A 14,886-nucleotide genomic window follows, 5' to 3' on the forward strand; every position below is an offset into this window, starting at 1 on the left:
AATTGACAGGGAAGGTATGACATTGTCAATCAACATGGATTTTGGGATGTATGCATTTTAGTTTTCATGCCTCATTACTTTAAATAATGGCATTTCTTTCTGGTGTCATTGGTGACCATTGTGCAAATTTTGTGATGATGCTATTAAGGGACTTCTAGCAATTTTAGGACAGCCAATAGCTGTATTTTCTAGTCAGCAGATGGCAGACTAGCCTCCGGGCCCTGTTCTTTCTGCCACCCAGTGGAGCAGTCATCATTAGGGGATGTAGGCGATGACATAACTTGCACGTAGCGTGTACAAATTACACATACTCAAAAAGAGACTAGGGTGACAGCTGGTTCCCGTCGTTCACGTAAAAGAGCCAGCTGATTGACTCGGCTCCGCCGCGACACACACCTCACGTCACTCGGCTAGCTGCTGCTTCTTTATGCTAGGCTATCAAACAGGTTGTTCATGATTAACAAACCCATGGTATCATCGTGGGGAGGACTTTGACAACACCTGGAACCTCATGTGAAAATACCAACATGTGACTACATGTAAAAAAAAAAACACCCGAAGATGGAGAAGGTAATGAACACCACGCTGGATCATGACTGCCTCTTTAGCTAGCCGCGAAGCTAACTCATGCTAATGTTTGCGCTAACGCGTGTGAGCCCCAAAGTTTAACAGTTAGTTGTTTAAGATAAGCTCCAAAAGGGTGAAACTGATAAAATATAAGACGAATATTTTAGTTCCGAAGACGTGATTTGGTCCGACAAATTTTGACTTTTGTGACACAAGCAGAGCTGATATGTGTCAAATATATAATGCGATTTTCTGGGTGTTTATTGGGGAAAAAAATCTGTTACGTGATTCAAAACAAGGTTTTTTTTAAGATTTTTGTTGACATCGCTCTACTTTTCCCCAGGAGAGCAAACCGACATCTTCTGCTGGTCCTCCTCGGGGTTTTGATCAAAAACACCAGAGGAAACCGAGCAGGGAGACTCCTGATCCTCACGCAGCTCCTGCTCCTCCCCTAGTCTTACCAAACCCTTACGCCTCCAACCAAACCTCTGCAAGGTAACAAGATCACGGCTGACAGACTGTCCTCACTGTGGCCCATGTCATCAGTAAATTGACCCCTGGTGTTGTCTTTCCTGTGCATTTATGTTTCCTCTGCATTCGTGTTGTTTTTCTTTTTTTTTTTTTTTTAAGGAACTGGGCAGATCCGAGCCAAAAACGAGCAGGAAAAGGGGAAGATGTTTCAAGAAGTCACGGCTACAGCAGCAGACGACCCGTGAGAGAGACCAGCGACAAAGACAGGACCCTTTGGGATCCTCAAGAACAGGTTTTTGTTTGTTTGTTGTTGTTTTTTATTATCACTCTGATTAAAGTCAGGCCAATTAAGATCGTCTTCATTCATGTAATGGAATTCAATTATATTGTCGGTGTCTTTGCAGACATCAAAAAGCAGCAATGACTTTCAAGGCAGAAAGGTGGGCAGAAACTCAGCGGAGTCACAGAAAAAAGGTCGGTTTGCCAGTAGTTTTTACTAACTGCTGAATTTATTTTTATATATATATATATATATATATATATATATATATATATATATAGGGCTGTGCATAAAAATCGATATAAAGATTAATATCGATATTTTTAAAAACGATTTAATATTGATATTCTAGCTTTCAATATCGATATACCTCCCAACCTCTAGGGGGCGTTATAACAGCGCAACCATTACAGTTCACAGCGAAGGAGAGCAAGTGAGACGAATTTGTGGAACGGCCGACAGGATTTTAGAAGCTCCTTTGTCCCTAAAATCAGATGTTTGGGCACATTTTTGGTTTCTGTGACACGTTAAATGCATTGAAGCAAATACACTTTATTTTCCTGTTAATATGTCTGTGATCAATAAATAGAACATAAACATAATATTTGGCTGATTTTGGTGATTGAATCACTGAGCATTAATTCAAAGTAATAAATATCGATATTGGAATCAAAGCAAGCTGAGCTGTGTATCGAGAATCGTATCGAATCGGCTCATCCTAGATGATACCCAGCCCTATATATATATATATATATATATAGCCTATGTGATATCTTAAATAAAAGTGTAATCCATAAATTATGTAAATAAACATTAATCTGTATTTAAATTTGGCAGTACTAAGTTGTACACACAGATAATTAAATAATTAAAACTTTAAATTATTATATTTTAAAAATCATATAGAATTGTTTTAGTATTTATCCTTTACCAAGTCTATTATGTAGTAATTTAGGCTATCAGTGTGATTTATCAGAAACACTGTTTATTAGTCAACCTGGACAACCGTTTACATGCAGACCAGTACTATTACAGCAGCCGTGGCCCCGCCCACTGACTTTATATAAGGCTAACTTATATTCACCATGTGCTGCACTACAGTGCTGAAATATTTATGTATGCTTTTAATATAAAAGGGTTTCAGATTTTAATTGATTTTCACGTTTAGTTATTTAACAGATATGTCATATATTATTGATGCATTTGAATAATTACTTATGTAAAGGACCTGTTTCCAGTTTTGAATTATAACACAAATAAATCTTAATTTAACCATTTGTTTAATTGTTGAATTTTGGTACTTCAGACTCCTGCCTGTGTGTGTACTTTTTACTTTCAGACTTACTTGTACTATTACTTGTATCACCTTCAGGTTTTAGACATGTCAGGTCTGCCCCAGCCTCTGGAAGAATATCAGCACCGGCAGATTTTGTCCCGTTTGAAGTCAAGATGGCTGATTTCCCAGAGTTAGCCGGCGGTTTACAGAAAACAGCCGCTCATGCTGGAGCTCAGAAAGCCTGCTGGGGTCCAGATCCTCCGTGCTCAAGCCCACAAATTCAGGTGACTTCCTGGAAGGTTAGTTTATGTATTATTATTATTATTATTATTATTATTATTATTATTATTATTATTATTATTATTATTTTTAAATCAGATTAGATCATGTAGAAATTTGACCTTCAAATGCCTGTTATACTAATAGCATGGATTTGGCTGTACACTGAGCTGTTTTTTAATTTATTTACTTATTTTTATATCAGGCTGGCAGAAGTGGAACCCCAGCAGAACCTGACCCCTTGCAAAATAACCCACCAGGTATACGATGAAAGCTCGGCAAATCAGCCATTGAACATTGTCTGTTATTTTCAACACAGAAACCTTTTGGCTTTTCTTTTTTTTCTTTGTTTTTCAACAGCTCAGCCGTCAATTTCATCCTGGGCTAATATTGCCTCTCAGCCCCCAAAGAAACCTGCCATTACAGACCAGATGAACCCCTGCAGTGACATACAGGTATAGCCAGGGTCCTCATCGGCGTAACGGAGGACTTGTTTGGGCATGCTGCTAAATGTTGCTGATGCACGTTCAAGAGCTTCACTGACCTTTTTTACGTTGCTCTCAATCACCCGTGTCGTACTGTTAGCTTAGCATGTAGCACCGTCAAGCACATAACGGTGTAATTTCACTTTCTGACAACTTTCAGTGTCACGGACGGTTATGTTGAAATGCGCTGGCGAGAACCCTGATAGTTTAATTCGGCATTTTTATTTATTTATTTTCTTTTTTTCATGAGGAGTTAGTAGGACATTTAAACTGATTCAGGTTGTGTTGGAAGTTAATCAGCCCGACTTTCGCCAAAGTTTTCTGGGATGCACAATACAGATCTGGGATTAAAGCACAACAATAGATTCTTCTTAAATATAAATCTGTCCAAATTCACTTGCCTGATGCTGGACTTTCAAGCCTAGTCACTCTGGTCTAAATTCTAAAAAAAATTATTTTCCTCCAGCAAAAGCCTTGTGAAATAATTATTTTGTAAATAAACGACTGAATGTTCTTCCTCTGCACCATTCTCGCGCATCTTAGGTGCCAGTGGTGTGACTTTGATTGGCAGGTGTTATGAATCAATCTGATTGGATAAACAAAATCATACATAAAGCGCAGATTGGTCACGGGAGCAGAGAGCTGCACTCCAAGAACAATCGTGAAGTGATGTGGAAGACAAAAGTTTAATAGCTTTCCAACACACACATCTGTTCATCTTCCCACTCCATAAAAAATTGCACAAAAACGACGAAAAAACAAACAAACTACAATCGGTATACTGAAATAGTCACATATTGTATGAGAGAACAGGTGTGGTGATTACTTTTTATTTCATAATTCATATTTACTGTGTCTACACTTTTTTTTTTTTTTTTTACTGCAGTTTTATTGGGGGCAGCTCCTTAGTGCCCCCTGTCGACTATTTGATACTGTCCAGAAAAAGTTGCAGTGGACAGTTGCAGATTTTAGTCAAATGTGAATGTGGCAATTTGCCTAGGACATCTTTCCTGGTCAGCACACTCTTAGTCCACGGTGCTTGGTTGTTTAGATCATCCTAACTAATTATTTTTAGTTAAAAAGGAACAGTTTGGGTCAGACAGTTTGAAAATTTAACACATGTGGCTTTTCCAGCAGGACAATGATACCAAATATCACTTGGAAAAAATGTTTTTGTGCTGGAAGGCTTACATTAAGCTTTGTATATGGATGCAAAAGGCAAAGACTTTGACTCTATTGAAAATGACTAGATTATGCTTTTTAATCTGAATCCAGGAAATTGACTAATTTAAATGAACTCATTCAATCTGCTTAGAAGAAAGTGTCCTGCTAAAATCATGTCAGAAGCTTGTTGATGGTTACCGAAAGATGATTTTAAAAATCGACGAGGTTGTATGACCATTAACTTGCAGGTGAATATCTAACCAGCCTGGTTTTAACGTCTGAAATTTAGTTTTTTTTATTTGAATCATAATTATAGAAATATGAAGCTAAACAACCTAAACATAAACGTTGTTAAACTGGTTTCTGCTTGAAATGGTATTGCTTGTAGCTTGCAAATACAGTTTGCATGCATGTTGGCATATACTTGGCATGTGTTCACAATTACTAATGAAGGGAAAATTCTGGCCTTACCATTAATTTTAGGCAACTTTCTTTTGCTACACAAAACTAGTCTATTTTGTTGTCTTTCAGAGACCTGGGCATACCTTTCCAAAGAATGCCTGTTTTTCTACGTGATTTTCTTTTTTTTCCCCCCCTTACGGACCATTTTATGTATCTTTTCAGAAAAAAGGCATCGCTGCCCCAAAACAAGAGGGAGCCCCAGAAAAGAAAAAGCGAAAGAGGAAAAAGAAATCCAAAAGCAATCCTGAAGATGCAGAAGCTGAGTCAGAGAGTCCACTAGTTCATCGCGAGCCTCCAAAACTCGAGGTAAAATTTGTATTGTGCTTCTCCTGAAAGACAAAATTTCAAGTAATTTAACTGAATATATATATATATATATATATATATATTTTCATGTCTAGGATGAAGAAGAATTCCCTGACTTGTCAATGGGCTTAACTGGGACTGATAGGTTTATAACCAGCAGCAAAACAAAGCTATGCAATGAGGTAGATATATTTAATGCTTCAAATGCATCAACATAAAAAAAAAAAAATCACTGATTTCTAATGTTATATGATTTCAAGGAAAACCAAAGAGAGGCGGGGCAACATCAGTCGACTGACCTGAACAAGGAAAAGTCCCCAGCAGGAAAAAATCTGAATAACGCTGAAATTACCAAAAAAGGACAGGTTTGTGTTTATCATTTGCTGAAACGGACCTTTTTGAATTTATGCTTGTAAAAAAACGTTTCAGAGCAGTCACATTCTGTCTCTATGATCTTGGTCTCCTGATTTGTAGAAAGCAGAGAAAGCGTCCGGGAAGAAGAGCAAAGCTCCGGTCCAGCTGGACATCGGAAACATGTTGGCCGTCCTGGAAAAGAAGCAACAAACTCAAAAATCCAAACAGGACACCAAGCCCGTTATTCTCTCCGGTTGGTTTTCTGCTAACTTGAAACCCAATGTTTTAAACAACCGGATTTAAAAACACGATTAAGCAATATTTTCTTCATTATAGTTGGTGGAGGGCTACCTGTGGTCCAGAAGCAATCGTCAGCTCTGAAGAAGCCGCCCTGGCAGCAGGACAAAATCGCACACAATCCGTTGGACTCGACCAGCCCTTTAGTTAAGAAAGGAAAGCAAAGAGAAGTGCCTAAAGCCAAGAAGCCTAGTCCTTTAAAGAAGGCAAGTGGACACACTCTGACGTGCACAGTGACGTTACAGTAGTCACATTATCTTTGAAGGATATATATCATCATGTTTTACAACTTCTCCTTTTCAATTCTGATTAGGCATGTAGCTCCTCAGTTGTATTCATTTCCATGACTGAACTGAAAAAATAGGTACCACAGCAAGTAAAAAGAAAGCGCAAGGCAGCCATAATGTAGCTTAAAGTTGATTAGGAGGAAGATGTGGGACCCCAAACTCAGCCATCAGTGCATAACACAATGATCAACACACTGAGAAAAGGCTGTAGCTGAAGTTTGAGATCATAAAGTGAAGATTTGTGAGGATTTATCCAGTGAGGAGAGGTAAGGCAGAATTTTCTAAGTGCATCTGCTTGGAGACTTGGCAAACCGGCACAGTATGGAGTATTTTAAAAGCTGTCTGTGGTGAACCCAGTCTGCCTGTAACTCACCACGGTGGCAAATTAACTGTTATGACCGAAACTTTAACTCGAAACGCTACAAGTCTGGCAGTATTCAGAGGGAGGTTTTAGTTCCTGCTCCGGTTGAGGCCTCAACTCCTATCTGAGTCATCAGTCCCATTTCTCCAGGCGTCTGCTTCACTGTAGTGCAGAGATTGTGCACGTCTCACTTGTTTTTCCACGCCATCGAGTTTATTGAGAATGTAAAATGGCACTACGATAATTTACCTGTCAAAATATATTTGTGTTAGTCTGTAACACCATTCAGGTGCTTTAATTATGTCCACAGTTAATTTCCTCACATATTGTTTTGCCCTAACAATTCACTTCAAGCTAGTGTTACACATGTAGTAGGCACATGAAGTGGCCTCCATGGTCTGGCTGTTTACTCCCTGCCCAAGGTTGTGGACCGTATTGTGTCCTCATCCTTCAGCTTTAGGTTGCTCATTCTCTTAAGTCCCATATTCTTGTTATTTTTTAATCCCAGGGTATAAATTGTTTCCAACAAGGATAATGTTATTTTTTTTATGTAAGGGAAATCTGTGTTCCCTACCTGTGTTCATTTTAAGGGGACTTGCATAAGTAATCTTTGTAGGAGAATTTGTCACTTCATGCTTAATCTTTTAATCTTTGGTGAAGAAATCCGTCCGTTTCAAGGATTCATGTGAAAGATTTCCAGAAGGTGCTGTTACAGATGCTCTCCCATCCATATATGGTCGTGACTTCCTGTCATGGGGGGGGGGGGGGGTAGTGACACAACAGGCTCTTTTTCTTTCAGAAAGAAGTGTGTCTTAAAATTACCTACCTGCTTTGAAAACTATGCAAAGGCTGTTAGTGATTTTATTTGTTTCATACTTTTAAACATTTATTACGTTTACACTGCAAAAATGGATCTAAAAATAAGTAAAATGTTCTTGAAGTTAATGTATTTTATGTATTTTTCCCTGATTTGAGAAGGTAAATAAGATTATCTGCCAATGGAATGAGTATTTTGATCCCTAAAATAAGATAATTAGAAAGCTTGCACTTGAAATAAGACGATGGAGATGATTGTTCCTATTTTAAGTGCAAAAATCTTATTCCATTGGCAAATCATCTTATTTACCTGCTTAAATTAAGGACAAACACACTGATTTTAAGAACATTTTACTTATTTCTAGTTCCGTTTTTGCAGTGTAGGTTTTCTGATTTTAAAATATGATAGGATTTGCCCTTTAAATCTTTATTTTGTTGGACATTCAGGTGATTCTGAAAGAGAGGGAAGAGAGAAAACAGAGACGTCTGCTAGTGGAGAGAGGACTGCTGCCCGAAAATGAGCCTGAACTGGCTAATGACGCTACAGACGAGCAGAACGACTCAAACGACACAGGTTGGAGCAAACTTACTGTAAGAAGAGACTTGAGTTGAGCTTTACTACGTCACTATTCATGTATTTTGTCTCTTTTTTTCAGAAGAGACCCAAAGCCTTACACAAAGATTTGATGAACAGCTGAATTTAAACGGTACAAACTCCGACATGGAGGAGGCCGATCAAGAGGCCGACAAAGACGCGGCCGTACAGCAAGAATCACCCTCATCCGAGCCCCAGCAGAACAATGTTCCCAAAATTCACAGCAGAAAGTTTAGAGAGTAAGACCGCAATGGGATTCCCCTGCATATCCATACGCAGCTGAAATGCCGTCACTCGCCGCTCTCCTTACAGTTTCTTCTTTTTTGCTCGTTAGCTACTGCAGCCAGATGCTGAGAAAAGACCTGGACGAGTGCGTGACGTCGCTGCTGAAGGAGCTGGTGCGTTTCCAGGATCGCCTGTACCAGAAGGATCCCATGAAGGCGCGCATGAAGAGGCGCATCGTGATGGGCCTCCGAGAGGTCCTGAAACACCTCAAACTGAAGAAGGTCAAATGTGTCATCATCTCGCCGAACTGCGAACGCGTTCAGTCTAAAGGTAACTTCCAACCGTCACTGGTACTCTGTGTGCTTATTTTATGGCTATAGATTACCTAAGAAATAGTAAAAGGAGTATTTTTATTTTATGTTATAAGTACCTTTTATCTGAGTCAATAACCTTGCAGAGGCGATTTATTTTTAGTTTCTTTCAAAAGCTCCAAAGTTCCTGAATTTTCTCTATACTTTTTTCTTTAAAAGCATTTGCTCTTTGTATGACAAGCAATAGGTGGTACGTTTAAATCTTTTTTGCTAAGTATGATGCAGTGCATTAAATATATTCTATTCTCAGGAGGATATGAATAGCCGTTCTGAGTCCATTTATTCCTGATTTGTTCATACGTTTTGGTTTATTTTCCTGATGAAACGGCAGCTTGGCGACCCATTATCAGGCAACCATATTTTTGAACTCTTAAATATTTCCCAGGGCTTTAAGAAAGACTAACGGCCCCACAGCTTCATCAAACAATGGGCTTGCTTTTCCTCCCAGTAATACTTTGTTTTATGCCAAACCCACCCGGGGTGTCAAAAAACTATCTTAATCTGATCGGACTAGAAGCCTTTTAGCAAAATTCAAATGTTCACCTTTCAGGCTTTAGGTAAAAAAAGGATTTTCCTGGCATGTCAACCAAACTACCAGGTGGCATTTAGGTAGCATCTAAGGGTCGTTATGAAGACCTCGGGACCCTAAGACACCATTCTGGGTTGCAGTTCGCAGTAAACTCAGATTTCTTTCCCCCTCTTACTCGGCATAGTGGCAAGATAAACGTGGACTCTTGTCCAGTCTTGGTGGGGACATTTCCTCTTCTTTTAAACTTTTTTTCATTGTTGCTCTAGCAGTATTTACACTATGGACAACGTCAGGCCAGTAACTCTTTTCTTTTACCCATTTGCTAAATTATTTTAACAAACATCTGTTTCTTCAAAAGCATGTTCTCCTGTCTTTTTCCATTTGGATAAATAGCTAAGTGAAATGGATCTTTGTATCCCTCCATATTTACTACTTTATACTCAGGGAAACGGCTGTAATTATGTTGGATTGGATTTCTTTACATTTTCAGTGCAACATTATTTTACACACTGCAAAAACAGAACTTAAAATAAGTAAAACGTTCTTTAAAATATGTGTATTTGTCCTTGATTTGAGCAGGTAAATAAGATGATTTGCCAATGGAACAAGATTTTTGACCTTAAAATAGCAACTCATCTCCATCATCTTATTTCAAGTGCAGGATCTCTAATTATCTTATATTAGGGGTCAAAATACTCATTCCATTGGCAAATAATCTTATTTACCTGCTCAAATCAAGGACAAATACACTAACTTTAAGAACATTTTACTTATTTTTAGATCTGTTTTTGCAGTGCAGTAAAGCAGGATTCTGTTTTCAGGTCTTTTATCCGTTGTTATCTGAGAATGCCAACTTTAAGAATTTCTTTTTTCACCGTTTTTAATATCGCTCAAAGGTAGTTATTTCAAGAGACCAGACAAAACAATGATCCTGGAAGGTACTTTGCATCCGTTTCAATATGATGGGGAAACACATTTTTGATGCTGAACCAGCGTCTCACTTTGGGGGCGAAACGTTTTCAGATTCGCGTCGGGTGGAAATAAAAGTCTCTGCGTCACAAACGTCTACAAATGCGACATCGGTAGCAGGAAGCTGGAGTGAGTAAAGCTGCGTGTTGATGGAAAACTCTTGCCTTCACAGGTGGCCTGGATGAGGTCCTTCACACGATCATCAGCATGTGCCGCGAACAGGGCGTACCGTTCGTGTTTGCACTTTCCAGGAGAGCGCTGGGCCACTGTGTCAACAAGGCTGTGCCCGTCAGCCTGGTGGGCATCTTCAACTACGATGGAGCACAGGTCAGGGTCATCATCTGCAGATGTGTACGCTGAATCCTAATCACAGCGCTTTTAACATGTGGTGCTTTGTTTTGATGCCCACAGGACTTCTATCACAAGATGATCGAGTTGTCATCTGAGGCCAGGAGAGCCTACGAGGAGATGCTGTCCAGCCTGGAGCAGAGTGACCAGGCTGACGCCGAGCAGGATCCAAACACAGAGCAGCTGCAGGCGGACCGCCCGGCTGAGGAGTCTAAGCCTGGAGCCGACACTACATGGTCCGACAAACCACAGTACTGTAAGTCAGAGCGCTTTATTTAATGCGTGGGATTTATAGGAATGCCAGCTTTTTCGTTTGACTGATCGATTGGGATAAACATGTCAGAGAGCTCCAATTCGGTCTCCAAAATTTAGTTTGAATTATGATCTGCCCATAATTGTTTGGAACGATTCCGATTCCTCATTAAGGATCGCAATATGATCGTGGAGCAAAGATGATGGCACACGGTGTGTCTGACAGAAGACTCCCTGTAAAACAGGATTTTACCATTTTTAAGTCAAAGACAGTAATTAAAGAGGCTTTCAGGCATTTTAAACAATGTTTAGCATCTGCTACAATCGGCTCAGTTAGAAGCACTGCACTGCAAAAATGGATCTAAAAATAAGTAAAATGTTCATAAAAATAGTATATTTGTCCTTGATTTGAGCAGGTAAATAAGATGATTTGCCAATGGAATAAGATTTTTGCACTTAAAATAGGAACAATTCATCTCCATCATCTTATTTCAAGTGCAGGATGTCTAATTATCTTATTTTAGGGGTTAAAATACTCATTCCATTGGCAGGTCATCTTATTTACCAGCTCAAATCAAGGACAAAAACACTAACTTTAAGAACATTTTACATATTTTTAGATCCATTTTTGCAGTGTGCTATCATTACTGTACTAGTCTCAATGTGTATTTCCAGGAGAGTGAAGACAGTAAGCTCTTAGATTTCCAAAATGCCTGAAGGTTAAAAGCTTAAAAGGATAAAATGGAGCAACTTTGCTGTACTATGTTTAGCCTTCTCGTTATCTGTTGAAAGGCTTGCTCTCTCTTACTCCCTCGCAGCCTTAACGAACTACCGACATGTTGTGGAAATACGGTTTTCTTTAACATTGCTTTTCTACACAGGGTTCTTGCTCAAGTCTTGAAAGTCTTAATAAGTATGGAATTTTGAAACACTGTTTTCCAGACCTTGAAAAGTCTTGAATTTTGTGTGAATGTCTTAATAAAGTATGGGAAAAAAAATGTGTGGTAGAATTTTACAGTATGCTCAAAGGCATTGTGAAATAAGAAATAGGAAGGTAGGCTATAAAACTATAATTTTACTAACTGGTCACGTACTGTATTAGCCTAATGGAATCAAACACTTGTTTGATGTGAAATTCATGTACTTGTGATTTTCATGTTTTGAAACGTTTTCATCAGTAAGAGCATAATTTACTGTGAATAATGCATTTGTTCATTGAATACTAGCCTATAAAAATGAACATTTCTAATAATCAGTTTGTACAATCTCAACCAATGAAGTAGGCAGTAGGCACACAAGTATACAAGTACATAACGTTAAGGTCTTGGGGAAAAAAAATATCAGTTTTAAAAAAGTCTGGAAAAAGTCTGGAATTTTAATTTGAAAAAAGAGCAAGCACCCTGCTACATCACAGCGCTTCCTCTAACTTAATTTTACACTCTTTTTATAAATACTGAAATTATCTAATTTTGAGTCTTCTTAACTCTGTAACAACTTCCACACCAACGAGTGTTGCCGATATGTAGTCCCTGCACCAGAAAACTCAGCTGGTGGATCTCTTGTCTGAGCCGATCAAGCCGAAAATCGGTTGATTTTTTTATTTTATTTTTTTCTGGTTGCAACTCAATCGACGCGGTCTATTTTTAAGGCATGCAGTTTTAAGCTATTCGTTTAAGACCGACAGAGAAACGTACTGCAGGTAATCACAGATTGTCTTCCTGTGGTTCTCAGTGAAATTCTGGGAGGAGATGCTGGAGAAAGAAAGCAGCCTCGCTTTTCTGAGCCATGCGGCGCAGCTGTTGGACCGTGAATGTACAGAAGACACGGAAGAGGAGAGAAGCTGACTGCAAAAGAACAAAAAGTTTAATTTGGGGGGTGGGGGGATGGACTTTGGTTAGATTGTTCTTATTTTGATAATATTTTCTGCAAATAAGGAATTTAATTCTTTCAGGAAAACAACCAAGCCTCACAATATAAACTTTGAACCAAGTTGACTGTGACCCTTCCTGCAGAATGTGTTAGATGTATCTTTTGTACTCATAATTATCTTGGATCAATTGTGTTGACTTCGTAGCTATGTTTGACCTGTGGAGAGATTATATGAATTTAAGTGAATACCACTTTATTTAGAAATGACAAAGCTAATTATCTAGTTATTAATTAAGCCGTAAACACTATCGACCATTAGGAGGCAGTCATAGGGCATTATTTAAAAGGGTGAGTGGAAAGTTTTGGCATCCTAATTGATAGCACGTTTGTTAATTATTTATAAGTCATTAACGAGGTTAAGAAGTCTTCTTGGAAGGCGTTATTCTGAAGTTTCATAGAAGGCCATAAAATGAAAATGATGTGATTTTAAAGAACCAGCAGAAATGGTCATCATTTGGAAACATGCAGAAAAGTCTACATTGGAAGAAATTAAGGTCAAAATGTTTATAAAAGATGTTATTGCACCTTCAAGTTAGCATTTTATGACCATGATGAGACAATCTAAATCCTACATTAGTTTAATAGACTTCATTATTAATGGACTGTTGTCATCACCATTGTCGATCCTATTCTGAAATAAATTCAGAAACGCTTCATACAGAAGATACTGACTGCTGTGTGTTGAGGTTTGTATGCATAAATCATCCTCATAAAGATCTTTTCTGTGCTTTGATTTGTTGTCACAGTTGTAGGCTGTTCGCTACATACCTCTCAGAGCTACGTTTAGTAGCTTAATCCATTTCTTTGTTTCATAAATTTTATTTTCCTGTTCATGGTCACCAGATTTTTATTGAAACTCTCCTGGTGAATCAATGAGGTCACATTTTTCTGGTGTGACCTCTAAACCAGCTTGGCACAGGGATAATTTGGGATAGTTATTATAGAGACATAGTGACACCCATGTTCATTACTGCAGATCTTACCTGCATTGTCATCCTCTTCACTCTTATATGGCGAGAAACACGAGTTCCCCTCGCAGCTCCAGCTGTTTTACACTTTTAATTGTTGCTCTGACCACAGATTGGCTCGAGTAGGCAGGTAGCAAATTTCTGGTAGCTGTTTCCTGTTATGAGGTCACATGACTTTGCTTGTGTTTCCCATTTCGCCAAGGGTGGGTACAAGACATGGGTCTATGCATGATGTCATTCATGCCTCAGGTAAACAGTTTTAAACAGGATTAATATTTAAAAAGTCACAAGACTCTCAAATTAGCTCAAGAGTGAATTCAGTGAAAACTAAATTAGAAAAATGTGTCGGGGACATATTTAGGAGTTTTTAGAGGTGGTAAGAATTGCTGCACTAGTTGATTGACAAGAATGACAGAAAACAATTTTTTTCTTAATGTAGGATTTATTTTCCCCGATAAATAAATGCACACAGTAAATGCTGGATATTTAGCGATTCTTTTTAGTGTAAGGTTATGCTTCTAAAGCTGAAGATATATTTAATTACATTTCTTTTGTAGTTGTACCGATAGGTTATTTATGTTGTACAAGTTATGAACAAAGATTATGACATCATTTCTTTCATCGAAATGATAGACCTTTTTTTTTTTTTATATATGTTTGCATACCTTTTTCTAAAGGTATACCAAGAATGATTTTCAACCACATGCTGTAAAAACAAGTCATTTTTTTAAAGGTTTAAACACTGTGTGAATAACATCATCAGCCGCAAGTCTGCTGATGTCACACATTGAAGACATTATTAATATCATAACTATTAAGGTTACAGTACTATAATAAAAAGCCAAAATTATTGTATTCTGGAGGGCGATGAGACGAACCTGTAAAATGAAGCGAGAATGTAAAGATCTCCTTTTTAAAGAATAAGCATTATAGTTTGAAAACATTATGAGCAATTTGCTGCAGAAACAGAAAGGTTTAGGTTACAACAGGAAAAAAAATCATTACTGTTTCAAATGAGTTTGTGTGAGTTGGCCTGGATGGGATCTAGTTTATGATTTTATATCCGGTCTGCAGCTCTTCAGAGAGGAACTGAGAGGAGGGCAATGAACTGCACATAATCAAAACGTGTTTTTTAATCATGGAAAAGCCAGAGTGGTTGGTAGTTTTACATGCGATTACTTAAGGTTGACATGGTTTGTATTGATTCCTCGTATTTTGTTGTTTTTGCTTTGTTTAATCTGTTGAACAGATAAAACTGAGGCGGGTTGGTAAAGCGGTCAGACTGCAGATAAAGT

At 38.3% G+C, this 14,886-nt stretch overlaps 1 protein-coding gene across 3 annotated transcripts; it reads left to right on the top strand.

The window, feature by feature from the left end:
* The first annotated feature begins 289 nt into the window (after nt 1–289).
* LOC105937262 (selenocysteine insertion sequence-binding protein 2) lies at nt 290–13,454 on the top strand. 3 transcript variants are annotated; one of them, XM_021324511.2, is made up of 18 exons: nt 290–570; nt 911–1,062; nt 1,198–1,330; nt 1,443–1,512; nt 2,685–2,878; nt 3,079–3,133; nt 3,234–3,328; nt 5,147–5,290; nt 5,386–5,472; nt 5,551–5,655; nt 5,765–5,897; nt 5,981–6,147; nt 7,853–7,979; nt 8,062–8,239; nt 8,335–8,555; nt 10,267–10,421; nt 10,506–10,698; nt 12,426–13,454. In XM_021324511.2, the coding sequence occupies exons 1-18, from the start codon at nt 562–564 to the stop codon at nt 12,536–12,538; spliced, it is 2,331 nt and encodes a 776-aa protein (XP_021180186.2). In that variant the 5' UTR covers nt 290–561; the 3' UTR covers nt 12,539–13,454. The 3 variants fall into 3 exon arrangements, with proteins under 3 accessions (XP_021180186.2, XP_021180185.2, XP_012733929.2); XM_021324510.2 differs by having other exon boundaries at nt 292–570; nt 2,685–2,893; XM_012878475.3 differs by having other exon boundaries at nt 292–570; nt 2,691–2,893.
* Nucleotides 13,455–14,886: the final 1,432 nt, after the last annotated feature.

Source organism: Fundulus heteroclitus, chromosome 12 (genome assembly GCF_011125445.2).
Source record: "Fundulus heteroclitus isolate FHET01 chromosome 12, MU-UCD_Fhet_4.1, whole genome shotgun sequence".
Lineage (NCBI taxonomy): Eukaryota > Metazoa > Chordata > Actinopteri > Cyprinodontiformes > Fundulidae > Fundulus > Fundulus heteroclitus.